Below are 26615 nucleotides of genomic sequence, written 5' to 3'. Positions count from 1 at the left end.
CACTCCTTCCATTTGGGTCTTAGCTCGGGGAGCGCAATCCTGAACGCAGGCAAGTGGAGGGAGAGAAAAGGAGTAAATATTTCATCCTGCCTTGTCATTGATTAGAAAAGAGCCTTTAATTTCATCTCACCCCATGTTGCGATTAATTTGCATTCTTTGTCAGAAGTTAATGGAGTTTTTTATGGTTCAGTCTGAAATCCTTGAAGACATCAGTGAGTTGATCTGATGTTTATACAACCGCCAGCGGAAATTTTTTTGCCTTTGATTGATGGTGAGCTTGATGTTTGTTCGAAACGGCTTTTAAAGCTGTTTTTAAGAATTATTTGAATAAAATGCAAGCAAGATATTGTTATAACGAGCAAGATTATCTGTTAAAAATCTGTTTCAAATCAGGAACCTGATAAGTAGAAGAGGGGGAGGAGACTCCCAAAAGAGGAGAGAGATGGCAAATGGCAAGCATGCCTTTTCAGACATTTCTCAGGCAAGCATACTGCAATGAGTTGCAATAACGCAGAACTGGTGAGGCTGCCAGAGGTGGGGTTTAGTGCTCTGCCCCTTCAGAAAGGGACAACTGTTGTGGCCCTCGCACTTCCTTGGAACAGCTAGTAAAGTCACAGATTTTGCAAACCTGGCTGGCTCCCATTTCGTCTGCCAGTGTTTTCTACCTGGCCTTTGCCAATGGTTTGATGAAGTGTTGCTGTCTCTTTCCTAACTCAAAGGGACAAGACAGTTAGGCCGGTTAGCTTAGCAAAATGATGACATATTGCTTCTCTCCGGGTAGAGGCACCAGGCACGATGGAAACAAAAGTGAATAATAGAGCGTGTTAAAGAGCTTTCCGTTCAGCAGGGTCCTCTGTTGGGTTGATTTGTATGAAGGAGGGCAGCAGTCCAAAGCCTTATTAAAGGGGAATCCTGTCTTAGATCAGCCCTGAACCCCTTGTGAGTTTGGATGCAAAGGCAGAGCCATTCACTACCAGGGTGGGAGCACCTCTGTTCTCACGAGGACCAGAGGGGCTGTGTCCAGATCACCGGCTTGCACTCAAATGGTATCACTGGATTGAGGCACCTGGGTCTTTCTTCTCATCCTATGTGTTAGGGTTACACAGGGCTTTTTTTCAGCTTGAACGTGGTAGAACCGAGTTCCGGAACCTCTTGAAAATGGTCACATGGCTGGTGGCCCCGCCCCCTGATCTCCAGACAGAAGGGAGCTTAGATGGCCCTCGGTGGTGCAGAGGGCAATCTAAACTCCCCTCTGTCTGGAGATCACGGGGCAGGGCCACCAGCCATGTGACCATTTTCTCCGAGGGCAGCCCCCTGAGTTCCACCACCTCTTTCCCCCCCCAAAAAAGCCCTGGGGTTACACAAATGGTATCTCATTGTGACCCTCGATACTGTGGCATTAGTCCGCTTAAAATCAGTGGGGTTCTCGGGGGCCCCATCATACCTTACATATTCTCTCCTCTTTTTACCATTGGCATTCACAAATAGGTTCATGCTGCTTGTGAGAGAAAGACAAGAGTTAGAGTAAACCTTTCAGTCTCATTAGAGCATCGGCAACAAGCTGGGGAACGCCAGATGTCCCCCAGGTTACGTGTACCTGCCTGGCCCTGCTTTTGCTGCTGATCTGTTTTCTAATTTCCTCCTATTTTTATTTTGTGTGTGCTGCATAGCACTCTCCCCCACCATCATCAGCTTCGCTTACTGGATTTCAACCTTCCGACACATACATACCCTACCCCTGCTTTAGACTGTTGACTTCTCTTTCCAACTTTTGATAACCTTCCCAGCGTTCCCTGAGCCTGAAGGTGGAGCCATCTTGGCGCAGCACTATTAGCACACAGACACACAGGGGGCACTATCAATATGGTGCCCACAGTGTGATAAAACTGTACTTTCTAATAATTACGGTCCATTTACGTGCCCAATTCTTCTCTTTCTCTTTTCCCCAGTCTTTTGAGACATTCCAGCAGAAGTGCACTCCTTCCCTCACTCTTTCTCATCTCCATTCCACCATTATCCCTACTTTCCTCCATCTTCCAGAAACCAGCCACCTTCCATGATCTTTTCTGCTCTTGATCCCAGATCACACAGTGTGAGTCAGTTTCAAAGTCAATTTCAAAGACATCTCAATAAATATGTAGCGGGCTATATACACGCAAATTTGCAAAGATTTAAAACCAGCAGAAATCCAATACAGAGCATTTCTCCAAATGCTGAAACAGAACACTAATAATTCTAAGACTGACATCTTAAACAACAAAGGATCTATCCAGTAGGATCATACTTACAGCCAGGGCTTTTTTTCTGGGAAAAGAGGTGGTGGAACTCAGTGGTGGAACTCAGGACCGCACAATGACATCACTTTGGGTCAGCTGGAACAAGTTTTTAAAAGTTTAAATCACCCTCAGCACTCCCACCGGCCATGTGACCATTTTCAAGAGGTGCCGGAACTCTGTTCCACCACATTCCAGCTGAAAAAAAGCCCCGCTTACAGCAATAGTAGTAAAGTCTACAGTCCATCATACTTACAGCAATAGTAGTAAAATCTGTAGTCACTTCCTATCCGTTTACTGATGCATCTCTTTGAGACAGTTTCCTTATAGTACAGACCTCCTCTCTGTGTAAAAAGCCCTCATAATAATTTAGTTTTCCAGTTCGTGGAAAGCCAAAAGAGTGGGAGCTTTCCTGACCCCTTCGGGTAGGTCATTCATAAAGTGGGGATTACCGCAGAGGATGCATATGTTTGGGCAGTCCATGTGCAACGTGTCACCTGCAGAAAAATGACGCTGCCGTGTCGTTCTTCTTCTGCTCTTTGCTATTTCCAAATTCCTACTTACTCCCACTGTCTTGATCACCTCTGTGGCAAAATGAGCCCCGCAGACATCTCGTTCTATCACAAGGGATGTAGAATTTACTCTAGTGACTCAGTCCTAAGCTGCTAGACCCTAATAAAATCAAAAAGAGTCCAGTAGCACCTTTAAGACTAACCAACCTTATTGTAGCATAAGCTTTCGAGAATCACAGTTCTCTTCGTCAGATGCATGGAGGGCAAGAAGAAACTGGTCAGATATATAGGTGGAGAGGGGGGGGAGGAGATGCAAACAGTAGCTTCTGATATGGAGATCAGTTTGCTTCTGTTAAGGAAGTCAGTTACTTCTGGTAATGAGATAACCATTCATAGTCTCTATTCAATCCCAGCCTGACTGAGTCAAATTTACATATGAATTCCAATTCAGCAGCTTCCCGTTGGATTTTGTTTTTGAAAGGTTTCTGTTGAACTACTGGGACCTTTAAGTCCTTGATGGAATGTCCTGGTAGATTGAAGTGTTCTCCCACTGGTTTCTGGATGTTGCCATTTTTAATGTCAGATTTGTGTCCATTTATTCTTTTGCGCAGAGGTTGGCTGGTTTGTCCAATGTAGCCAACCAGCAATCTGTATACAGTGCAGGTCTTGACATCAGAGGAAAGGGTTTGCACGCACGGAAGACTCCACCTGTGCCTGGTGCCTCTCATTCAGATTAATAGAAATCCAGACTTCTCCATTGGTAGTGATTGGAAAAGTAAACAAGCCCCGAGGTGACCTATATCCCTTTATGAGCTGATTCTGTCTTCCTATCGCATCAGAGAACATTTTGCAAATGTCTTTTGATTACTAATTCAAAAGCCATTTTTCCCCTTCTAGGGAAGAATTTTTTTTTTCTGCACAAATTCCTCCCTAATTATGATTCCTGCTAATGCCATTGAAGGGTATGAGAGATTGCTCCTCATCCAAGGACTTCCATTTGAAAGCAATTCATTCATTTGCTGCATCTTGAAGAGCTGGATAATTAACTGGCTGTAGTGGAGGCTGTTGCTTTCTGCTCTATGGTATTAGCAAGGTCCAAGGTTCTTTTTCTCATAAGTAAATCCATAATATCGACCAAATTTGGACGGTTTTCATTTCAACACAAGAGCCATTTATCAGAAGAGGGGTGGGGTCTAGAATTTTGTTTAACTGGATTTATAGAAAACAGTTCTGCTTTTTCAATTGACAGAAGTGTCATTTAAACATTCATTTATTTTGTGAAGAGCAGCAGCAGTTTCAAAATAAGTGAAACTTTGTGTTTATCATCAGCATGTTTCAAATATTGAACCATATAAAAACCATTAAACCTTGTTCACATATTAATGCTAGAACGATGCTACCATGCATGCTAAATTATAATTAAGGCTCCTTTATCGCATACAATATTTGTTAGCCTTTGTAAGCTGTGGTTCTCTTTGCAGAAAAAAAGGATTAGAAATGGATTGCTGTTTGTTTTCAAGGAAGTACTTTGGAAAGTTGTTTTTGTTATCTTGTGTTTTTGAAAGACCCAAATGTGTGTGGATTTTTTGTGGCCTGATCAGATACCTTACCCATCTACAAAAACTGTAATTGTTTGGGATATTAACTTTATTTTTGGGAATGGACATTTTTTCTATTCTCCCCACATGCTCTCGGTCTTTTTGTGCATAAGTGAAAGACTATAGAAATAGTTAAATATAATTTGCACCTACTTTGCGGTCACTTTTCCCAGGCTTCTAATGTAAGGGTTCCATTGGCCTGAGAGTGTTTTTCTGGCCAGCTTCTAGCCAGAAAATGCAATGAATCCAGAGTAATCCAAGGGGTGGGAAGTGAAATACTGTGCATTTCCCATTCTTAGCATACTTGACTATGCGTGGTTTCTCAAACTTCAGAGTCTAAAAGAACATATCTTTTCAGTGTGGAGTGTTTGCAGGAACTAGAATAACAAGGATGGTAGTATAATATTCAGAACTAAACCCTCTGAGAGCTGTTAAGCATGTCTTGTTTTCAAACAATTTCCAAAGAGCCTTTACCATATTTCTTGGTTTATCCTCTTCTTTGTCGAGGTGGCTGTAGTTTGCCACCTTGAAAATAAATAATGGGGATTTTATGAGAAGCACACTTGACCTGGGGTTAAGAATAGCATAGAACACAGATCACAGAGAGAAAATAGCAAGGCAACAGAGGTCTCGAGCAGAAGTTGAGCTCCTTTTCCATCTATGCCAATGCAGAAATGGAGAGTATTTTATTCACTGGCAGGAAGAAAATAGCCACTGTTGTCTTTGATCCAAAAAGCAGAGGTTTGTAGAGGGAGGTAGAGTATTTTAACATACAAAAATAAAGCAGGTTCGTCCTTGAAATCCAGAATTGCATAGATCATGAAAAGGAAAGGAGAGAGCTTGGGGGAAAGACGGTTGTTGGACTTAGATTTTCTAGTAGAATTACTGGGTGAAGAGAGGGACACAGTCTCACAAACATTCTATGCGGAACAGGTGAAAAAAGATAATAAATGTATCTTACTTTCCTAGAGTCCCTGTGGTATTTGCATGGCAAAGAAGCACAGTAGCTGTATTTAATTGAGAAAATGAATAAGTTACAAATGACGTTGCATCATCAAGACGCCAGCGAAAGAGCAGCTCTTGTCGTTGTGCTCAGTGGTAATGTTAAGAAGTAATTGAGTGTCTTCTTAAGTGCTTTGAATCAGTTCCAAGTAACCGGCACAGCCACCTTCATGCAAAATGTATGAAGAAGGGGCTGTGATAATACATTGAGATCAAAACCAGCCACTTCAGACCAGCCACAGCATGCTCTGTGCATTTGAAAAATTTTACACTCATGTAAAGTTAAAAGCAAAACTAAAAAGGAGGACGGCACCAAAAGTGAGTACAACTCTAAAGTGGGGCCTGGTTCAAATATGCAAGTCTACGTGGCTTCGTTGGGGACAAAAATTACAGGTCGCCAGTATTTCCAAAGCATCCGACTGATGGGTCCACGCAGCATGTTATTCCAAAGCTTGAGGGTAGAGGACTTGTAACTGTCGCTCTTGAAGAAGGCATGTGTTGGGCAGAGTGGAGTTCCTCCAGCCCCAGTTTGTGGCTCTCCTCTCTTCTTGCAATTAACATAAAAGCAGGGCTTTTTTTCAGCTGGAACGCAGTGGAACAGAGTTCCGGAACCTCTTGAAAATGGACACATGGCTGGTCGCCCCGCTCCCTGATCTCCAGACAGAGGGAAGTTTAGATTGCCCTCCACGCCACTTGGCGCAGAGGGCAATCTAAACTCCCCTCTGTCTGGAGATCAGGGGGCGGGGCCACCAGCCATGTGACCATTTTCGCCAAGGGTGATTTAAACTTTTAAAAACTCCCCCCTTGTTCCAGTTGACCCAAAGTGACCCATTGGCCCAAGGAGCATGCGTGCACTTTGCGCACACACATGTGGTACCAGGAGCACCACCTCCCGCCAAGAGTTGCCCCATTTCTGTGCTGGCAACCCACTGAGTTCCACCACCTCTTTTCCCAGAAAAAAAGCCCTACATAAAAGTAACCACATTGGTACAAAAAACCCCAAACAAGCCCTGCAGGTCTCTGGTGCTTAACTGCAGCATTTGCAAGATTTGTTCTGCAGTATTCCATCCTATGTTGTGGTGGGTTGTGGTGAGCAACTGAGATCATCAAGTGATGATCCTCAAAGCATAGAGCCACTGTTGAGTGACCAGTGGTCTGTGTTCTTCAGAGATGTGGGGGCTGTCCATGCGAGGGCAGCAGTAGATGGGGCACAGCCCCTCTGCTGTGAGTCATCTGCTTCATGAAGGTTGGTTGTACCATTTTATCCACCTGGATCCCCAGATCAGTTCCCGAGGCTTGTGTCAGTCTAACCTAATTTCCTGAGAGAGGGTAATCTTTAACTAAAGCACCTTCTGAAAGGTGCCTGCTCAGCCTTCTGAAAACTTCCACAAGTGGGTGTCCTAAAATTCGTGTTAGGTAGCTTATTCCAGTGCTGAAGATGAGCCATACAGGACCCTGTGGGAAGGGCTTGCCTGTGATTGACGCCGGGACTTCTTGCACCTGGAGAAATGTCCTTCTGGATCTCCCCATTTGTGAATGTAGAGGGATTTCAAATAGTTAGTGGGGGCAATAGAGAATTTTTCACGTGCTGTAATAGTCGTATAGTAGTACTCACGTCTGCAGTAGTTTGCAATGCTTATGTTTTGTTCAGCATGAGCAGAGCAATGGGTGCAGGTTTTCCTCCCAGCAAATCCCCACCCACGCTGTTTGGTACAGAATGGCTGGCAAACTCCTTGACTTGCTCCCATTCCCCCAACCTCCCACGAGTGGTTTATACCATTTGGAAGGAGTACAAGTGGAGTTATTTACGTCTAGGGCTCATTGGCTATCCCTGATCCTGCTTGGCATGTGGAACTGTTTCTTCGCTAGTGGTACACAGGTGGTCAAAAAGTTTCAGCCATTTCTTCTTCAGAGGTCCTGGCATCTAGTCCACCCGTCTCTTTTCTTCCTGGGAGCAGAATCCTACCACACCCATTTGTAGGATGCTGTGTTCTGCTCATGCAGCTCAAGGGCTGTTACTCCAGGAGGACCAGGCCATGTCAGTTTCCTGACCGTTACTCTTCCTCCCTGTCTCCGCCCATGTGCGAGAGGGGCCCTGCATCCCACTTGGAGGGGCACTGCCACTGAACCGGGATATGAAAATGGTAAATCCTTTCCCTTCCTAAACCCAATTAGCCATCATTTATGTGGTAAATATTCAGTACAAGTTGTCAGCCAGATATGTCCTTGAAATGCAAAGAGCATATTGTGTTATGCTGGATCTTAATAGCGCCAAATTTCAGGTAGCTGAAAGTCAATGTGGACACCGCATGCTCCACTTGCATTCTGTGTCCCTTACTGTGCCCCGCCCTCCAAAGATGTAGGCCGTGTCATCTATCATGACAGAATGGTGTGCATACACCTTCTATGGAGGTCAGCAAAGACAAAGTTGTTGGTAACTGAGAGACTGTGGGTATGAGGTTGCCGGCTCATAAGGTTATACTACATTTCCTTTGCCCCTGAGACCATCTGCAGGCCTTCGTTGGGCGCATTCGTCAGGAGTGCATTTCTCAAGCATGTATCTGCAGAGGTTCTCCAGACCCTCTTGCGCATAAGCACATCACAGTTTCAGATTCACTTGTCAGTTTCTGCCCTCTCCTGCCGCAATTATGATCGTTCCTTTATGAAAACCTCTTCTGTTAAATTAAATGTATCACTTCTGCTACTTCGGATATACTTAATGCCAACAGTACCCTAAAAGCTGTAAAGAACACAGAAGTACCATGTCCCTGCCTAAGAGAGTTCATAATTGGGTTACAGTGGTATTCGGGGGGCTGGGTTTGAGATTTTAATCTGATTGGGATTTGGAAGGAGTTACTTTTGGTATTTTAATGTGTAGGTAATATTTTTAATAGGCAGTATTCCAAAAATCTGCATTTATTGGTTACTGTTTTATATTTTTGTTTTTCAAAATATGATAAGCTGAATTTACAGGTTATAAATCCCAGTGAATAAAATGAGGGTCCACCAGCATTTTTTTTTTTTGCAAAGTTGCCATGTGTATATATTTCTGTGTGCGTATGCTTGTGTGCATGCAGAGAGAAAGAGATTGAATCTGAGTGAGTCCTCATTTCTAAACAGGGAAAAAATAGTTAAAGTGTTCTACTTTCCTTTGCAGAAGAATACTGTAGTGGTGAACACTGCAGCAGAACTTCAGTAACAGTCAAGCAGTTTTCAGATTCTATCCCCTTTTATCCGTCCCCAATTTTTACTACCTGTGTAAACAGTTACTTAGAGGATAATGCCTCTAGCCGGCCAGAAAGGAAGGAAAGTTTCTGAAACTGCCAGCAGACAAGCAGCCATCCATCATCCTGGCAGAACTCATCTGAGAATATTGAATCGAAGGGGCAGGCCAAGTTAACTGAGAGCGAGCCCAAGACCTTTTATCCAAAGAAGTATATTGCCAAATGGAAGAGACATGGTGATATCATGGAGAACAACCACAGCAGTTGAATGCCTTTCTGGAAAGTTCTAATTTTCCAAGGGTAGAGGCACACGGAAGCTGATAGATCCGTCTAGGAGAACCCCATCACTAGCGCCACCCATCCAGTTTGCTTGCATCTCTGGTCCAGTGGCAGGTCACATTGGGGTTAAAAGCAACGGATAACTTGCCCATCAGAACCCATTTGCTGCAGTCCCTCTGAATTTGATGGTGCTACTCTATAGAAGAGCCCCATGGCGCAGAGTGGTAAGCTACAGTACTGTAGTCCAAGCTTTGCTCACGACCTGAGTTCGATCCTGGCGGAAGCCAGGTTCAGGTAGCCGGCTCAAGTTGACTCAGCCTTCCATCCTTCCGAGGTCGGTAAAATGAGTACCCAGTTTCCTGGGGGTAAAGTGTAGATGACTGGGGAAAGCAATGGCAAACCACCCCGTAAAAAGTTGCCAAGAAAACGTCGTGATGTGACGTCCCCCCATGGGTCAGTAAGGACTCGGTGCTTGCACAGGGGACTACCTTTACCTTTTTACTCTATAGAAGATTAGTGAATTGCAGCCGTGGGAGGGGCAAGTGAGTAATTTCAGACCAATGATAAGTTTCCCAAACTCTGCAGTCACACTAAAAATATTAGCGGTTTGGTTTCTGATCAACAGAAGTAGCTGTGTATGTTTTTGAGGCACCTAAGACATTTTTTAAAAGTGAAGCGTAAACTACTATTTTCCAAGGCAGATAGTTCAGCCACATAATTAAAGTTTCCTTAAAAAGGCATGGGGGGGTGGGGGAAGCAGACACTGGCAGTAATCCAAAATTCTAATTTCTGACTATGATTTAATTTCAATTTTAAATAAATCGGTTTTTAATTTAAAAAGAGTGAGCTTCATAACATTAGCAATGATTGCAACATTAAGCGCAGTGTTCACAATCTAGCAATATAAAACATTATTTATATCTGAATCGTAAACAGCCTTTTGAAATGGATTATGGTTTTTCTCCCTATTCTAATACAACCTGGAGGGTACTAAAAAGTGTTGTGTGAAATTAACATTCTGCTGACTTTCGCCTATAAATGAGAAGCGAGCTATTAACATTTGTGTATTTTCATTATGTAAATTGTGTTAACACATGCCCACAAATTGCCACCAGCGATACAATAATTTTCTCTCAGTGATCATAATGTGTCCAAGTGAGTCATTTTGATTATGACATGCTAATTACATATTGCCGCCTCTTCCCCCCCCCCCTTTTTTTTTTCAGATTCAGAAAAACCAGGGATCTTTAATGGTAAGCTTTATGAGTTTGGGAAAAAAATTCACTTTTCTTTTTCCTGATGGCTGCTTCCTTTGCATGCTTGAATGCCTTGTTTTAAACTTAGCAAATTGCATTTTGCAGAAAATGCAAACCTTTAACTGCCTGTATTAGATTAGGTACCATTAGAAATAATAGGACATCCTGAGCCGCGATGTTTTTATAAGAGTTTGCTGCTGTTGATTAATCTTGCTATGTTTTATTGCATTAATGATTTCCCCCCGCTTTCTACTCCACTGTAAAGATATTGCATATGGCTTAATACTTCTCTTCCTCTCTCCCCCCACCCTCTCCTTTCCATCACAGCCTCTCCAGTTACTCCAGTGCATTGTTGATGAGGTGAGTCGCCGTCTTATGTGCTTTCACTCCTAAAGTCATTCCTAATGGACTGGAAAGCTTATGTTTTGTTTCCTAATGAAGCACAATGGCCTGACATCCTCAACTGCGAGACAAGTTGCCTTCTGCAGCTCGGAGCCGTCGAGCGTCGGCTGGCCTTGTCCTGCCTGGTGCCATTTTCTGACTCTTCCTATTGGGAAATCCTTGGGAAAAACGAGACGCGGTTCCAGGAAAGTCTGTTTTTAATTCTGGGCGGCAGAGAGGCCCTCGAGCCCTTGTGTTAATTGATCACCTCTCCACCTTGCCAGATGTGGTAATGGGAAGAGACGAAAGCTGTTGTTTTTACCTTTAAATGAGGCATGCTTTCGTGCAGTTTTAAGGCACACAAAAGGGGGCCTTGTTAAAAGGGGTTAGAGTTGAATGGTAAGCAAGAGCGCGTTTGAATGCTGCATCTTGTTTTGGCTTTGCCAAAGGGAGAAAGCCGAAATGGTAGAGACCTTGTCGCTTAGATCCTCGTTGTCCAAAGATCCTGAACATATGGTTTTGCTTGCTGTGATTCAGAGATTCCTTAGGAGAATGGGAGCTCTGGGGCTCGTGTGAAGCACGCTACGCACAATGCAGCCGTGCATTTACATGGTGGGGAATGGTCTTTGGCATGACATGGATTTGTTCCAACCCTTGAATTTAGCTGAGCACCCTGTGAATTGCAAGACACCTAGGAAGCTGGGAGCAGGGAGAATCTGTCTCCCCCCCTCCTTGTGTAAGTGGAGTCCGGAACTCGTGTTTCTTGGGATCCTAGTTATCTCAGATGGCTCTCTCAGGCCATTTAGTTGTCAGAGGCTGAGATGTACGCTATATTATCTGATTCAAGTGCATTTAATGTGTGTGAACCCAAACATTCATATCAGGTTCAGGGTTTTTTTTGTCTCCCTCTCTTCCCAGGCTGTATCTTTCTTCCTCAAGAGAGCTGGAAAGTTATTTTATTTCATTCATTTCTTCCCTGCCCTTTTTTCCCAACAGGGACCCAAACTGACACACGTCATTCTGCTCTCCTCCACTTTATCCTCCCAAGAACCCTAGCCCAGGGCAAACGGAGGGAGAGGGAGGGCAAGAGCGAGCATGCTGGCGCTGCCGCCACCTGGTTGTCTGCAGGGGTCGCTCTATGAACTCTGCCTCCCCGTCATCAATGACCTTCCAAAGCTAGCATTGCTGCTCACGAGGAGGGAGATTTCGCGCAGCCCTCCACAGGGACACCCCTGCAGATGACCAGGTGGTCACACCAAAGCAGGGGTGAGGCCAGCATGCTCGCTCCCACTGTCCCTCCCTGCACATTCAGTGAACGTCATGTGCACTGGGCTAATGTGAGGTAGGTTAATCCGTGTGCATGAGAGACTGGCCCAAGGTCACCTTAGTGAGCTTCCGTGGCAGCGTGAGGTTTTGAAACTGGGCCTCCCACATCCACATCTAACGCTGTAACCGCTACACTGGCTTTTTATCCTATGCATTTTATCCTAACCCTCTGGGCTTCTTTTTTTGTCCCCACGGTGCTGAAGTGCAGTTCTGTGTCTGGGAAACAAGACCTGACTGGCCCGTCTTGGATGGCCTCCTTACCACTCAGTTGCTGTCTTTCCTGTTACATAGGAAATGGCGCTCATCGGATCACCATTGTATGAATCAGACTGCAGCTGGAATTAAACTGAGCCCGCCTGGCGGGGAGGGCGGACTAAAAATATAACAAACAAATAAATAAATACATAAATTAAATAAATAAACAGCTAAGAAGAAACCTTAAGAATGAACAGAGCATGGTTTCCAGTTCTGAAAAACACCAGGCTAACAAAACACTCTATACCGACAATAGCCCTGCAGAGAAGATTAGCACATCAAGCACCAATCCATATGCAAAAGAACCTCCTCAGGATACAGTGAAGCCTCCCGCCATTAGCATTCCACACCCTGGGAAACTCTTACAGGATGACTCAGCTCAACCCCACCCCTCCTGAGTAGATACAAATGACCTACATCTTTTCCACACTGTGACACTGAGAGATCTCTGTCTTTTGGTGCTACACCTCTGAAGATGCCAGCCACAGCTGCTGGCGAAACGTCAGGAACTACAATGCCAAGACCACGGCAATACAGCCCGGAAAACCCCCAACAACCATCGTTCTCCGGCCGTGAAAGCCTTCGACAATACATTAAATAAATAAAAGTAACAGAACCTGAAAATTGGAACAGAAGTTGAAAGCCGGTGTGGTGTAGTGGTTAAGAGTGGCAGGACTCTTAACCAGTGGAGATCCGGGTTTGATTCCCCACTGCTCCGCTTGAAGCCAGCTGGGTGACCTTGGGTCAGTCACAGCTTCTTGGCGCTCTCTCAGCCCCACCCACCTCACAGGGTGATTGTCTCAAGGATAATAACAACACACTTTGTAAACCGCTCTGAGTGATTGTTAAGTTGTCCTGAAGGGCGGTCTATAAATTGAATGTTGTTGTTGTTGTGTGTGTGTGTGTTGGGGGGGAGTGATTTTTAATTGATGAACATAGCCAGCAGGATGAGTTGGGTGAGTCAGTTCTTGAAGCATATTGGGTATGTTTGCATCAATGCAAATCATTGTGTTATGAACTGTGAATTGTGTTGCTGAGCTGTGACCTTGATGTTGCATGGCTGCTTATTTCTCAAGTACCATTCATGTGCATGGCACTGTTTGGAGTACTAGAAGTGGGGGCCTGGCCCCCAGGGACTTTATAATTTGCAGCAAGGGAAGGGGAGGAAAACCAAGGCCAGAATATATACTTTCTGTCACACACATTTCAGCTCAGATTCGGCAGGTGAGGGGGCCCAAGAAATTGTTCAGGGTAGGCTTGAAGGAGGGATTTGAGGCGAGTAAGCGAGTTGGCATCATGTTGGTGCTCTGGGGCATAGCTGCTCAAAGATCGCTTCCCAGATTACTTTGTGCTGAATTGAAAAATTCCCCTTGAAGCATCTCCTCACCCAGGCTGCTGGCTTCAAGAGTTCCTTCAGTACAAATAGCATTTCATACTAATCAAGCCTCATCCTGCAGAAGCCAGGGTCATCCCACCCCCCCACCCCCCGAGTCCTGGAAAACTTGTACGCAGTGTGTGAATGTCTGCACAGGCACGCTGTCCTGGAGCATGTCTAGTGGGAGAAATGTCAACTTTGATCGTTATTTAAATACTGACAGCCTAGAGATAAAAACTTGAGCAGCAGGTCAGACAAATTTTAAGTTTTTCTCCCCATCCATGAGGACTATAAGCTTGTTGTTTTTAAAAGAAAGAGAGCGGATGAGTTCTAAGGAGTGCCACCTGCTTCTGAGCGCCATTCTGTGCAGAATGGTGTAATGAACGCCATGCTGTTTCTTCAATTCCCTGCTATCTGCAGAAGATGATTTCCGTTTCTCGCCAGGCCCTGGTGGGTGCCCTACCGTTTTCCCTTGCATGTTGGCTTGATAGCTGCCTTGTTTTGTTATGCCCACCCCCCTCGCCTGCTTCATTCTCTTTCTGCTCCCCTCCCTTGGCTCTTTTTAAGATGCAGCCCTGTTGGGGGAGAATAATAGTCCCCACTTATTGTGCTAATGTGTATGTCTCTTTCTAAATAAGGACCTCATGAGAGAAGGTCTGTTTGCTCTCCGCTATGGTGCAGCTGCTGTTGTTTTCAGTGCCTTCGCGATAACACGAGCATTAGCTATTAGAAGTGTTTAGTGTTCTAAGACTGATGATCTCAGGCCAAATGCTTCCCTTCTGTGGCAACTTCATGAGAGTAGCAAAGGACTGGGAAGGTCCTTAAACTCACAGGGTGGGGGAGCAACTGCTCCCCTCTTTTTCAGCCTGCAGCTCTTTGGGCCTGGCGCCTGTGATAGGTGCATATTTCCCAACTTGGTACAGCAGCAATAACATTAAGCCGTAATTTAGGAACATCTGAGTGCTCTCCTGGACCACCCGAGTGGAGATGGAACAGACAAATTGGGCGTTTGCATGAGAGTCCTGCCATCCAAAGGGCCTGTGGGTCGGGCAGGGGGGGGAGTGGCAGGGCAACCAGTGGTGTCTCCTAGGGCAGAGCAGGGGGACAGCTTCAGCGCTGTGCCTTGCTGTCACTCCTTTTGTCAGTTCTTCTGTCTATGTCACCCTTAGCAGTGATGTTTTTCCTAGAGAGGAAATCTCTAGTCTGGGTTGCATGTGATGTAAAGGGCAGGAGACCTTGCAGTCTCCGTTTGATCTTGACTGGTGCTTTGCAGTCTACCCACTCTCGAAGGCAAGTGCGTTTCTTTTGTGTAACGGTGAAGCTTTGCCTTCTGACAAGCCATCTGAGTTGTCCTGTAAGTGATAAAAACTGAAACGTGATACCTTTACGGCAAATTATCTAGAAGCAAAAGTGATCTGATGTGGACAACAAAACTATAGGCTGTCTCAAGATTGCTGCCTGTTATACTGGATTAGACTGACGTAACTGTTGTTCCCTGGGCTTGTTTCTATTGCAAGTTAAAATCACCACTTTGCCATGTGGAGGGTGCATTTTCAAAAATAACATTAACTTGTTTTTATAGGGGGGGGAGTGTAAGACAGAGTACGGTATACATTTCCATCTCTCTGCTGTTAAATGTATATGTACGGAAGAGAGTCAAGTGTCAGAATGTATCTATCCATCATTGCTTCTGCCCTGCCCCAAATGTTTTCTGCTGTTCTCTTTACTGGAGCCAGAAATTGTGACCTTACCCATGTGCATGATTCAAAGGCTATATGGGGACAAGGTAAAACTACAGGTAGGAATAGCTGAATAATTACCTTTAGACCAACCTGAGAAACAAACCTTCCCAAGAGGCCAAACTCATTTAATGGTTCCTAAAAACTCAATCTTGCGGGTGTCAACGGTCATGCTTGATTATTTGCGGCGGTATTTTATGAAGAAAGCAATAAGAATGCATGGGGCTTTTACAGAGGGGTGCAAGGGAACAATAAATGGGTTCAGTTTTTCCAGCAAAGTCCCTCCGGTGGAGTCAGGTGCTGATGGCGCTTCATGCCACTGTGCCGTCGCTATTTAAAGCTGCGAGAGAGGAACTGTGCAAAACACCGCTGTACTTTCTGCAGCAAGAACAAAAAACTGACAAAAAATGGGATTCTCTGGTGATAGAGAAGGCTGCATCAGTCACTGTTAAAATAATAGCCCAGCGATTGTAAATAGTTTCAGCACAAAGCTTACCTGGAGTTCCCCAATCATCTGTAATATTTTTAATACTAATCTTCTCGATTAGAAATTCAGTCATAGCAGGCGGGCCTCCTGGGAAGGGAGTGTGCGCGCCATGCTGAGCAGGTATAGAAGAATCTCCAGCGTGGCAAGCCCACCCTCTTGGTTGGCATGAGCAACAGGTGAGATCTGGCCAGTTCTTGGCATGAACTGACTGTGGGCCTCGAACGTGACCCAGGATTCTCTGCATTTGCACAGGGTTCTTACAGCAGGCATGTTATTGTGGAATGAGCCCCAAGTACAGGCAGAATCCTTCCCGAAGAGAGGAAGCGGTAAAATCTCTTAATGCTGTCTTAGCAGGGCTCCCAGTGCATGAATGGAGATGGTATCAGAGTGCTTGCTAGCTGGTACCCACCCACTAATGATAGGATTTCGAAAGTCCTTTGTCAGTAACAGGCTTTACTGAAGGAAGTGAAGAATAGAGAGTAGAAAGAGACGGGTAGATGGCCTTGCCCACCCCACCCCCCAAAGAACAAGGTGCATCAATGGCTGTCATCCGTGATGGCTAAATGGAACCTCCCCAGTCAGAGGAAATTACATTCTGAATACCAGTGCTAGGCGGGGACAACAGTAAGAGGCTTTGGATTCCATGCCCCACTTGTAAACGTTTGAGCAGCATCTAGTTAGTCATCTTGTGGAACAGAGTGCTAGACAAGAAGGGCATTTGTCTGATCCAGCATGACTGTGCTTCCATTCTTATCTTTCAAAGCCCTTTGCTGCCGCCATTCTCTCTATACCCTTCTCTTGCCTCTGCTTTGGCAACTGGGAGGGTGCTGGATTTGGCCCTGGGGTTGAACCCTTACTGTAGGTCTTACATTTATTTGTTTATTTATTTGTATCATTTATAGTCTGCCTTTCTCACTGAGACTCAAGGCGGATTACATAGTGTAAGATTAGTACAGTCAGTATCAAGGACATTTCCATACAGTGTCAAGGACATTTCCATAAACAATGGCATAGGATTTTACAAAGACATCACATTAGCAAGGATCCAATACAGAGTTGAAGAATTGCTGGAACAGAACATAATCAGTTCTAGGACTGACATTAGATAACATGAAGCGCAGGTAGTACATAGGAGTACATATTCAAAGCAACAGATAATACGCAAGGCAACATAGTGGTGAAATCTGTGGTCCCTAACTCATTAGCGAAGCATCTGAGACCTCCTCCCTACAATTCTTCCCTCCTATCTGAGTAAGTAAAGTAAAGTAAAAAACTTTTTGAATAATGTGGTTTTGTATCGTTTGTGGAAAGCCAGGAGAGTGGGGGCTCTCTTGACCTCCTCAGGCAGGCCGTTCCACAGGGTAGGGGCCACCACAGAGAAAGTCCATGTGTGGGCTGCTGTTGATTTCGCCCATGTGCAGGCTGGCACCTGCAAGAGACCCTGTTCAGATAAGCGATGCCGCCGTGGAGGGACATAGGGAGGGAGGCGGTCCCATAGGTATGCTGGGCGAAGGCCATGAAGAGCTTTGTATGTAATAACCCAATACCTTGAATTGAGCACGGTAACTGATAGGTAGCTAATGGAGTGACTGTAGGATAAGAGTGATGTTCATGCTCCTGCTCGCTCTTGCTAACAGTTGAGCTGCAGCCTTTTGCACGAATTGGAGCCTCCTAGTTAACTTAGATGGGAGACCAATGTATAGTGCATTACAATAGTCAAGTTTTGATGTTACCATAGCATGGATCCAGGTGGCAGGTCAGCCATGTCAAGGTAAGAAGCCATCTTCCAGGCTAGAGTGAGATTGTACTAAGCATTTTTTTTGCAGCTGCCTTAACTTGTTTTTCTAGTAGTAGCGCTGGATCCAGTATAACCCCTAGGCTCTTAACCGAATCTGCAAGGGTCAGATGAACTCCATCAAAAGTGAGGAGTACAATGTCTTTCAAGATCTGTGCCTTCCCAACAAGCATATAGTGTTAGCGACATATAGTGTTAACGACACTCTTCTATTGTTTCTCAATAGATTCTAGAAAATGCTTTGCTGTGGGCGTGGGGGAATGGCTGCGAGACCATCGTGAAGTATTTGACCTGTTCTGTATCAATTGAGTGAACTAATAAATAAATGGAATATCTGTCAGGATCCCTGCATCTTCCTGCGAGTTTTAAATTAATGGCTTATATATTACAGACTGGAAAATGCAGGTCATGGATATGGAGAAATGTATGTATTTGTACACTCAAAAGAAAGAGCCCCGTGGCGCAGAGTGGTAAGATGCAGTACTGCAGCCCAAGCTCTGCTCACGACCTGAGTTTGATCCTGGCGGAAGCTGGGTTCAGGTAGCTGGCTCAAGGATGACTCAGCCTTCCATCCTTCCGAGGTCGGTAAAACGAGTACCCAGTTTCCTAGGGATAAAGTGTAGATGCCTGGGGAAGGCAGAGGCAAACCACTCCGTAAAAAGTCTGCCAAGAAAATGTCATGATGCAACGTCCCCCACCCCCCATGGGTCAGTAATGACTTGGTGCTTGCACAGGGGTAAAGGACTACCTTTACCTTTACGTTCAAAAGAACCAGTGTGGTGTAGTTGTTAGAGAGTTGGATGAAGATCTGTGATACTCCGATTTGAATCCCGACTCTGCCGTGGAAGTTTAGGTGCATGACTTTCAGCCAGCCCTACACTCTCCACCTAACTTAACTCACAGGGTTGTGGGAGGAGAGGAGAACAGCTGCCTTGGGTGCCCATTGAGGAAAAGGCAGAGTAGGAGTGAAGTAAAAAAATAAAATAAAAATAAAAATTGTTTCTGGATAGTTAGATGGGTAAGCCGTGTTGGTCTGCAGTAGAATAGCAGGATTTTAGTCCAGTGGCACCATAGAGATCAACAAGATTTTCAGGAAGTAAGCCAGGGATCCCCAACCTTTTTGAGCCTGTGGGTCCATTTGGAATCCTGACACAGTTTAGTGGGTGCAGCAACAGTATGGCTGCCACAAAACGTGTGCTGTGGGAGATGGCGCCAGCCACAAAATGACTGCTACAGCTTACCTTCAGTCCCACAGTGAAGAACTTTGTGCTGTGGAAGCATTTTCTGCCAAAGCAGTCTTTTTAAAAATCTGCACAGCCAATCAGTACTCCAGTGGCCAGTCAGAAGCCATGCTTTATAAAATCCCCACCCACTTTCTAAAAGCACTTGGCGGGCTCCAGAAAAGGTGTAGGTGAGTACAATTGTGCCCGTGGGCACCACGTTGGAGAACCTTGGTGTAAGCTTTCAAGAGTCAGAGCTCCTTTCTTCAGACACCTGACACCTCTGAAAGTCTTGTTGGTCTCTAAGATACCACTGGACCAAAATCCTGAGTTTCTGGAGAATTACTTGTGGATCAAGCCCAGCTGCTGCAGCATTCCAAGGGATTTAGGAGTACCCCGATAATGCTACTACCAACACCACCAGGTGACTACTTGACTCCTGCTTCCCATGAACTTTGGTCAAATGGATCAACTCTTTACCCTGGCGGGCTCTCCACTTCCACAGGTGGAATACCGGGGATGGACTTGGAAAGCTGTCACTCTTCCTGTCTTCCCCCCTTGCTCAGATAATCTTCTCTGCTTCTGCTTTTCCGGTTCCGCTCGAGCACCTTGCTGACAAATGCTAATCGCAAAATGCCAAGCGAGGGCCTGGTTGGAGTTTCCCACATATTAAACATTCTGAACTTGTCCTTTTGCTCATAGATTGTGCATAATTAATAATTAAACAGCTTCTGTTGTAATGGGTTGACCTCCCTGAACTGTTCATTATTCACCAGGCAAAGGCATCACTCAAAACACAGACACCCCCCCTTACCCTTTACTGTGCTTAGGCTGTGTGTTTACAAATCAGTTTGGTTTGAATCTTTTTCCATTGGTGCAGGACTGGGGGCTGCCTCTGGGCTCTGCCCTCCCATCTCTTTAAAAGGAAGGGGGGAATCAAAAGGAAGCAGTGATACTTTTGGAGAACTCTGTGTGTGGCAGGGAGCTTTGGAAAAACTGCTGCGGCATTCCTGATGCATTTTTTAAATTAAACCTTTTGTATGTCCCATGTTTCCTCCACGGCGGTGAAATCCCCAGTTCAAATATAAGGGGGCCTTTGGCAAAACCAATGGGGTTGAAATGCACAGCCCATCTCAGACAGTTCCCGCGAAGGTGAGGGTGGGGTGAAGCGAGTATGGTCTTCGGTGTCCAGAACGGCTTCAATACAGTCCAGGCCCGGCTCTCTAATTGATAGTGGTCAGGGAGTATCAGCTGACTCACTTTGTCCAGTTGGGATACAGAAGCTTTGTGGCTGTCTGTTTGGTCTTGCGGGTCCCTCCTTTGGGCTGCAACCAGAACTTGCTCGGGCGACATCCTCAAGGTGCCAGTTCTAGACCTGCTCTGGGCTAGTGTCCTGACAGCCATGCCGTATATGGCTTTTACCTGGATAACTTATGGGAAGGACTTCGATTATTATCTAAGAAGTGGCAGTTGTATATCGAAGGCTCCTTCTGTTGTAGCCTTTTGTAGGCAAGCTGCAGAACGGTGGTGTCTTCCTCCTCTGCTCGTTGAGCTGTGTTAGTTCAAAGCAGTCCTCCCTACATAGGAGAATTCACAAACTGTGCGTCAAATGCGAGCCTCACAATACTGTCGCTGTTTCCTCTTCAGTTACTTTTGATTTAATTGTATTTTGCTGCAATTTCCGATTGTTTGAATTGGAAACAAAGCCTTAATAAGAGTTCTAGTTAATTTTCTGTCTTGTAATTACCACTCTCATTTTTCTGATAATTGGCTGCTGCAATTATATGTATATTTACTAATCACGTCAGCAGCTCGGCGGCCGCATCTTCCTGCCGCCATTGATAATGACACACGCACGGGTATTGCAGAGGTGCTTTCATCATCATCATCATCATCATCATCATCAACATCATCTCCTCTTTCTTTAAAAAAAACTCCCCCCCCACATCAAAGCTATTTCCCTCACAACCCTCCGTAATGAACAGCGCACATGCATTTGACACAGTTGTGTGCGAGAGAAATTGTTTGGCTCCCACCAAATGCTGCACGCTCTGAGTTTCTTGCCTGCAGCACTGGAAGGTTGTATGTGATGATGTATGACTCTTGCAAATGGCCAAAGCGCTCCAAAGCACTACAAGATTAAAATAAGTCATTCCTTTGTTAATTTAAATAGGTGCATGCATCATACTTTGCAAAGCACTCAGGGATGGGGGGGGGACACACAAATGGGGGAGGGAGAGAAACGGTAGCAAAAGCCGCCGAAAGGTATTTTTAATAGCAAATGAGAATAGATGAGAAGAGAGTCATTTGCAGCTGACTCCTGTTTTATGTGGCTCTCTTGTTCCAACTGTAGGTCTAATGAGATGACTGTTAAAGTACTCCGCAGTGCAATTTCATTACATCCTGAGCAGTTACACTATAAACACTGGCAAATCTCTCTGTCATTCTTTGGGGGGGAGGTACTCAGGGGGAGTGAAGGTCCTCAATTCGCAAATTCCTCTTTTGCAGATGAAATGTTCCTCCCTGATTAATCAGACTGTTTCTTGCATTCTTAAAACGTATTTGCAGCTTTTTTGTTCTGATGGATTTGTTTTGTTAATTGGACTCAACTCACAATTTTCGAATGTTTTGCAATTCTCTTTCCAGCCCCCCCTCCCCAATCCCACCTCTCCCCCTTAAATCTAACAAGATTTGGGATTGCTAAGTGTAAATAAATAGCAACTATGATGCAGGAAGCAAAGGTCAGCACAAGAATAATTTCCCGGCTCTTTGTTAATTACAAGACCATTTGGGTGTTACTTAAATAATCATTAATTTCTCATTTACACTCTCCCTACCTTCTTTTCTGCCCTGTGGCTATCTTTGTCCCTTTTTTACCTCCCCTTGGTCTTTTTTCCACATGTTTTTACCCATTGGATAACACTCATTACTTCTAAATTCAGGATTCCTAACACGTTCCTGAGACTTCGTCCCTTTCCATTTCTGGGGTCCCCCTCCCTCCTGCGCGCCTGTTTTTGAAATCAGCCTCATGACTTGTTTTCCATCTAGAAGCAGCTACACAATTAACAAATGAAACTCACACTTTCTGATTTTTTTGTCTCCTCCTCTATTTCTCCCCCTCCACCTGCCCCCCCGCCTTTCTCCTCTCCCCAATCCAAACCCAATTGCAGGAATCGCCTGTCCTTCCGGTTGGGGAGTTCTCCGAGCCGTTTGTACACTTCATCACTCAATGGTAAGCTTCGTTTGCAAATGTGCCGTGCCCTCGATGTAAATGATACATGCCATTAACTCCACAGTACCACAGGACCTTATGGCTTCCTCTGCATCCTTCCAGAGACGCCAGGGACTCGGAGGCCTTGGGCAGCTGGGCCAGCAAAGCTGAGCAAACTGTTTAAATTATGTAAACGTTATTTACACAAAGGGTCATAAAAGTACTTCAGAGGGGGAATTTTTACCCCCCTCCCTTGTTTAATAAATGATTGGGGATCCGGGTGTATTCTCTAGGAATTTGGCTGTGTGTGGTTCTGTTTTGTTATTGTTGTATTTTAAATAGCTTGAAGAAGAATGACAGATAATCACATTTATAGCCATTATTCAAGCATTTTAATATTATTTATTTTTAAACCCTGTCTCTCCTTTTAACATGGGCTAAACTGTGCACTTGATTGATTTGTCAGCTTTTCATTTAGAACTGGTTTTATGAAGCTCTTCTTTGAGAGGAGTTTTCCTGATGGTGGGATCGTTATTTCAAACTGTACCATAGGGCATGTTTGGTTCCTTCCAGACCAGCCACCTCGCTCAATAGACCACTTCAATTAACTGGGGGAATAAAGGAATTTATTTTTAAAAAAGATCTCTCCTGAGCACCAAAAGCTTAAAGATCTGTACGCAAGCGATTGTAATGAACAGGAAAGAAGGTATTTTAATGCCTCATTTATATTAAAAGCTAATAAGCAGGCACTAAAGTGATCAAGGAGAGAAAGATAAAACTTTATTAAGGCTAGAGAGTGATTTCCATCCTTCTTTTTGTCAAAACAAACATTTGGATCAAATTTCTCAGTGGATATAATTTAGCATAGCGGGCAGGAGGTGCTGTGTTATAATTGGAAGAACATCAGTTTACGCCTGTCCAATCCTTTCACTTTTTAGTCAAACTAAGATCTGATCCTTTGTAAGGGAAAGCTAGAAACATTTTCTTTCTCAAAATTGGTAAAGAGGAAGAATGCTCAGTGCCCCGCAGGATTGGATTATCTATAGTGCAGATAGGATAACGTTAAAATATATAGATGTGCACAATCAACACTTGTCACCCAGAAAATGCCACATTTGCAGTGTGTGTGTGTGTGTGCGCGCACACGCGCGCGCGCGCAAAAGTTTGTATTGATGTCAACAGAATCTACTTCTGAGAAGATCACCTAGGATTGTTATCTAAGAGGGTGAATCATTTGGATAAGCTAAGATGATGCAGACGAAAGAAAATATGACAGAGCCTTTCCTGGCAATGTCCCAAAGGGTGGTGTTCTGATAAAAGAATTAACAGTGTGACTTTCCAGTTAATTGAAATAATAAATACAAAGGTTCATGTTTATTATAAGGCTGATCCAGTTTTGGCTAGATAAAGTTTTTACGTCACAGTCATAATTGTTGGTGATCTATCCTGCTCTTGAAAACAGAGGTGCAGGGGACAGCACCTTTCTGTCTCTGCCCAGAGATTAATCGGAGAGCGTATCGTTTTTATATTTTTTTAATTGAGGCAGTAGGAGGGCTAACCTCTATAGAAATGTCCACAGATGTCAGGCTGAAGCGTGAATGATAGCAGATAATAGCCTTGTTCTCCCATGAGATCCAGCTACTTTGGAATGTCAGATTAAGAGTGTTGCCAAGGCGGCTTTGAATGGCTTGCAAGAATGCAGCCCTCAGTTGGGGCCATGCATGGTTATTAGGGGAGCGATCCACTGGGCGCTCCCGCTGCTGCCACCATGCCGTCATTTCTGATTGAAGTCAGAGCTTGCGCAGCATTGGCACCCGGTAGAACGCATACGGTGCGACTTCTTGTCCTGTACAGCCATAGCTCTTTTCAGGGGATGGTGTGTTCTGCAAACTCTTGATTTGTTGGCAAGTGGAATCTAATCCATGAGTGGCACAATTCAGATTACACTGTCTCACTGTAAGCAAAGATGGGCGGGTCTGTCTGAGCCTGGGCTGGCTCCAGGTTTGAAAGGAGATGTCTTGGGGCAGAGCAGGCCCCCTCTCCTCCGTCTACCACCAGACCCCTGCTCACACCTTCCTTCCCTCCCACTTGCCTGTGTATCCTTCCCCTGTGTGCTTGCGAGACCTCCCACCCACCCCCATGCTCCCAGCTACCTGCACTGCCCACAACACTTTCCCGGTGGCACTGGGCAGTGTGTGCTGCTGGGAGCATGAGTAGCGGAGCAAACATGGGGCGCTCCGCAGCAGTGGGCCGTTCCTGACGCCACTACTCACTAGCCATAATGAACCATCCATAGAGGCAGGAACCCAAGGACTGGGCTCTGCAAGAGACCCTGGTGCCAGCCCTGCTTCTGGCTCCACCAAAGGACACAATCACAGGTCCAACAGCATCCGCTGGGCCATCAAGGCCTCATCTGCACGCTCAAACATGATTAGGGACACAGTCTCCGCGCAAGTCAATAAATGGGCTCATTTCAGCCATCAGTGGGGGACCATTGCATCCTGAGCATTCAAGAACAGACTCCGTGGGTGGCAAAACACTGTTTGAAGGGGAACTCCAGCCAGAAGCTACTGAGCTTGAATCCAGATGTGGATTTGACACTCTCTGGCTCGGCAGAGACTGGGAACCACTGTCTATTTCACTGCAGAAAGTAATTGTCCTTCTATTCATCTCAGTCTCCCAATTTCCCAGCCATTGGGAGTGGATTGTTTGCTCTTCTGACCAAATCTGTGTTTGTGTGTGCTCTGAACCAACGGCCTGTTTATGATGGGCCTCATGGCCTGTTGGCCACAACCCGCCTCCATCCTCCTGTTCGTGCCGTGTGTGTGTATAAAAATCTACCAACTGAGTTTGATACTTCGTGCACCTGAAGAAGTGGGCTCTGCCTTGCAGGAGTTTGTGCCACTGTAAACGTTTCCGTGTTTAGAGTGCTACCGACCACTCTTGTTCTGCCTACAAGCATCTAACGTGGCTGTTCCTCAGGAATTTGTGACAAGGGTCTGTGGGGGGTGTTATTTCAGCAAGCCAAATGAGGGTTAAAAGTGTGAGTTGTGAGCCTGTGGCTCTTGTCTTAGGCTCCTGTTCTCTTATCTTAAGCCTCTCATTTGCGGTCGAGGATAGATTTAACACTGTCCTATCTTTATAGGCACGTCGGAAGGATTACAATGTGTTTGAAAACTTGAGACCTTAAATACTTCCCATAGTAAGCATTGTCATATGGGAGGGATGGAACCCATGTACCTTTGATTGGTGTAGCTTCCTTAATCAGGAAAACTAAAATGTTCCTCCTGGAGCTCACAGGATGCAACTGTGAGTTCGCAGGATGCCTAGCTCTTGCAGGCAGGGTCAGTCTCATAAGAGGGAAAAAATGGGAAATGAATGACAGAACATAATTTGCAATTGAGCTCTTAGAGGTTCGTTCTCTGTATTACTCAGAAGCCACCCTGACAAGTAGATTCAGCAGTGAGTTGGCACTAATCAAGAGTCCTTAAGGGTTGCATATGAGAAAGAGAGAGAGAGAGAGAGAGAGAGAGAGATACCCACCAGATGCACATTTTTTATGTGTGCATTCAAAACATCCTGAGTGTACATGCAGTGTGGGAAGTAACCCAAAGCAAGCAGTGTGGACAAGAGGAGACATGGCGTCATCACTTCTTTGTGGCACAAGCTTTGAAGCAGAAGAAAAATAGCAATGGTTTGTTTATTTATTTAAAATACTTATACACTCATCTTTCTCCCAGACATCTTGGGACCGGAGGGTGAGACCCATCCTTCATGTTTTATACACACAGGGCTCATTTCGAGGGGAAACGCACAGGAACGCAGTTCCAGCAGTTCCCCAAAGAGGTCACATGTCAGGTAGTCCCGCCCACCTGACTCTTGGCCATTTTGGGCCCGTTTTGGCCTGAATTGGGGCCGAAATGGCCTGGATCGGGCCTCTGACGGGTGGTGGATCACTCTCCCACTCAGCAGTGGCCCGATCCTGACCATTTTGGGCCCCTTTTCAGCCATTTTCAGCCCCTTTTTGCCATTTTGGGCCCAATTTCGGCCCTGAATGGCCAGGATTGGGTCCAAAAGAGCCAAGATAGGTGATGTCAGGGTGTGTGGCATATGCAAATCAGTTATGCTAATGACCCATTTCTGGTGATGGCAAGGGGGTGTGGCATATGCTCATGAGTTATGCTAATGTGTTCCTCCAGCTCTTTTTCTACAAAATGACCCCTGTATACACACAACCATTTTTTAAATTACTGGTTGGCCACTATTGGTGATTTAAAAAAAAAAAACCTTCTGCATTTTAAGTGAATGAAGAAAATAGTTGGTTTTTTAATACAGCATCTCTTTCTTTTTTTATATATCCAGTATGAGAAAGCAACCAAAGGAAAGACCGGCTCCAGAGGAGTTAATGGTGAGTCCTCCTTGAGATGCAAACAATAAAACTTTGCTAATTTATTACATGCGAAAGTTTGTTGGTTGTGTTTTCCTTACAAGTTGACAAACATTAAATCTAAATTTTGCTTCCAGCTCTGACAAGCAGCAGATGCTAGCAAGACACGCAAATAACTTCTTCCCTCCTTCCGCTGTCACGGTTCGCTCTGTTTCGTGAAGATTTTAATGGGGGGGAGGGGAATCCCTGGCATTCACTCCGGTCTCATACTAGGGTCTGGCTCGGAGTATTAGAA

General features: G+C 45.1%; 1 protein-coding gene across 3 annotated transcripts in view; it reads left to right on the top strand.

Moving 5' to 3' along the window:
* MAP2K5 (mitogen-activated protein kinase kinase 5) overlaps positions 1-26615 on the top strand; it is a 192855-nt gene that overhangs the window by 142635 nt on the left and 23605 nt on the right. For all 3 annotated transcript variants that reach the window (XM_055002633.1, XM_055002632.1, XM_055002634.1), the window contains 4 exons: positions 10115-10141; positions 10472-10504; positions 21893-21954; positions 26296-26341. In XM_055002633.1, coding sequence (XP_054858608.1) covers positions 10115-10141; positions 10472-10504; positions 21893-21954; positions 26296-26341 — 168 coding nt within the window. The remainder of the gene's footprint in view (positions 1-10114; positions 10142-10471; positions 10505-21892; positions 21955-26295; positions 26342-26615) is intronic.

The sequence above is a fragment of the Eublepharis macularius genome, chromosome 18, assembly GCF_028583425.1.
Source record: "Eublepharis macularius isolate TG4126 chromosome 18, MPM_Emac_v1.0, whole genome shotgun sequence".
In the NCBI taxonomy this organism is placed as follows: domain Eukaryota; kingdom Metazoa; phylum Chordata; class Lepidosauria; order Squamata; family Eublepharidae; genus Eublepharis; species Eublepharis macularius.
This window is presented reverse-complemented; position numbering and strand designations above follow the sequence as displayed.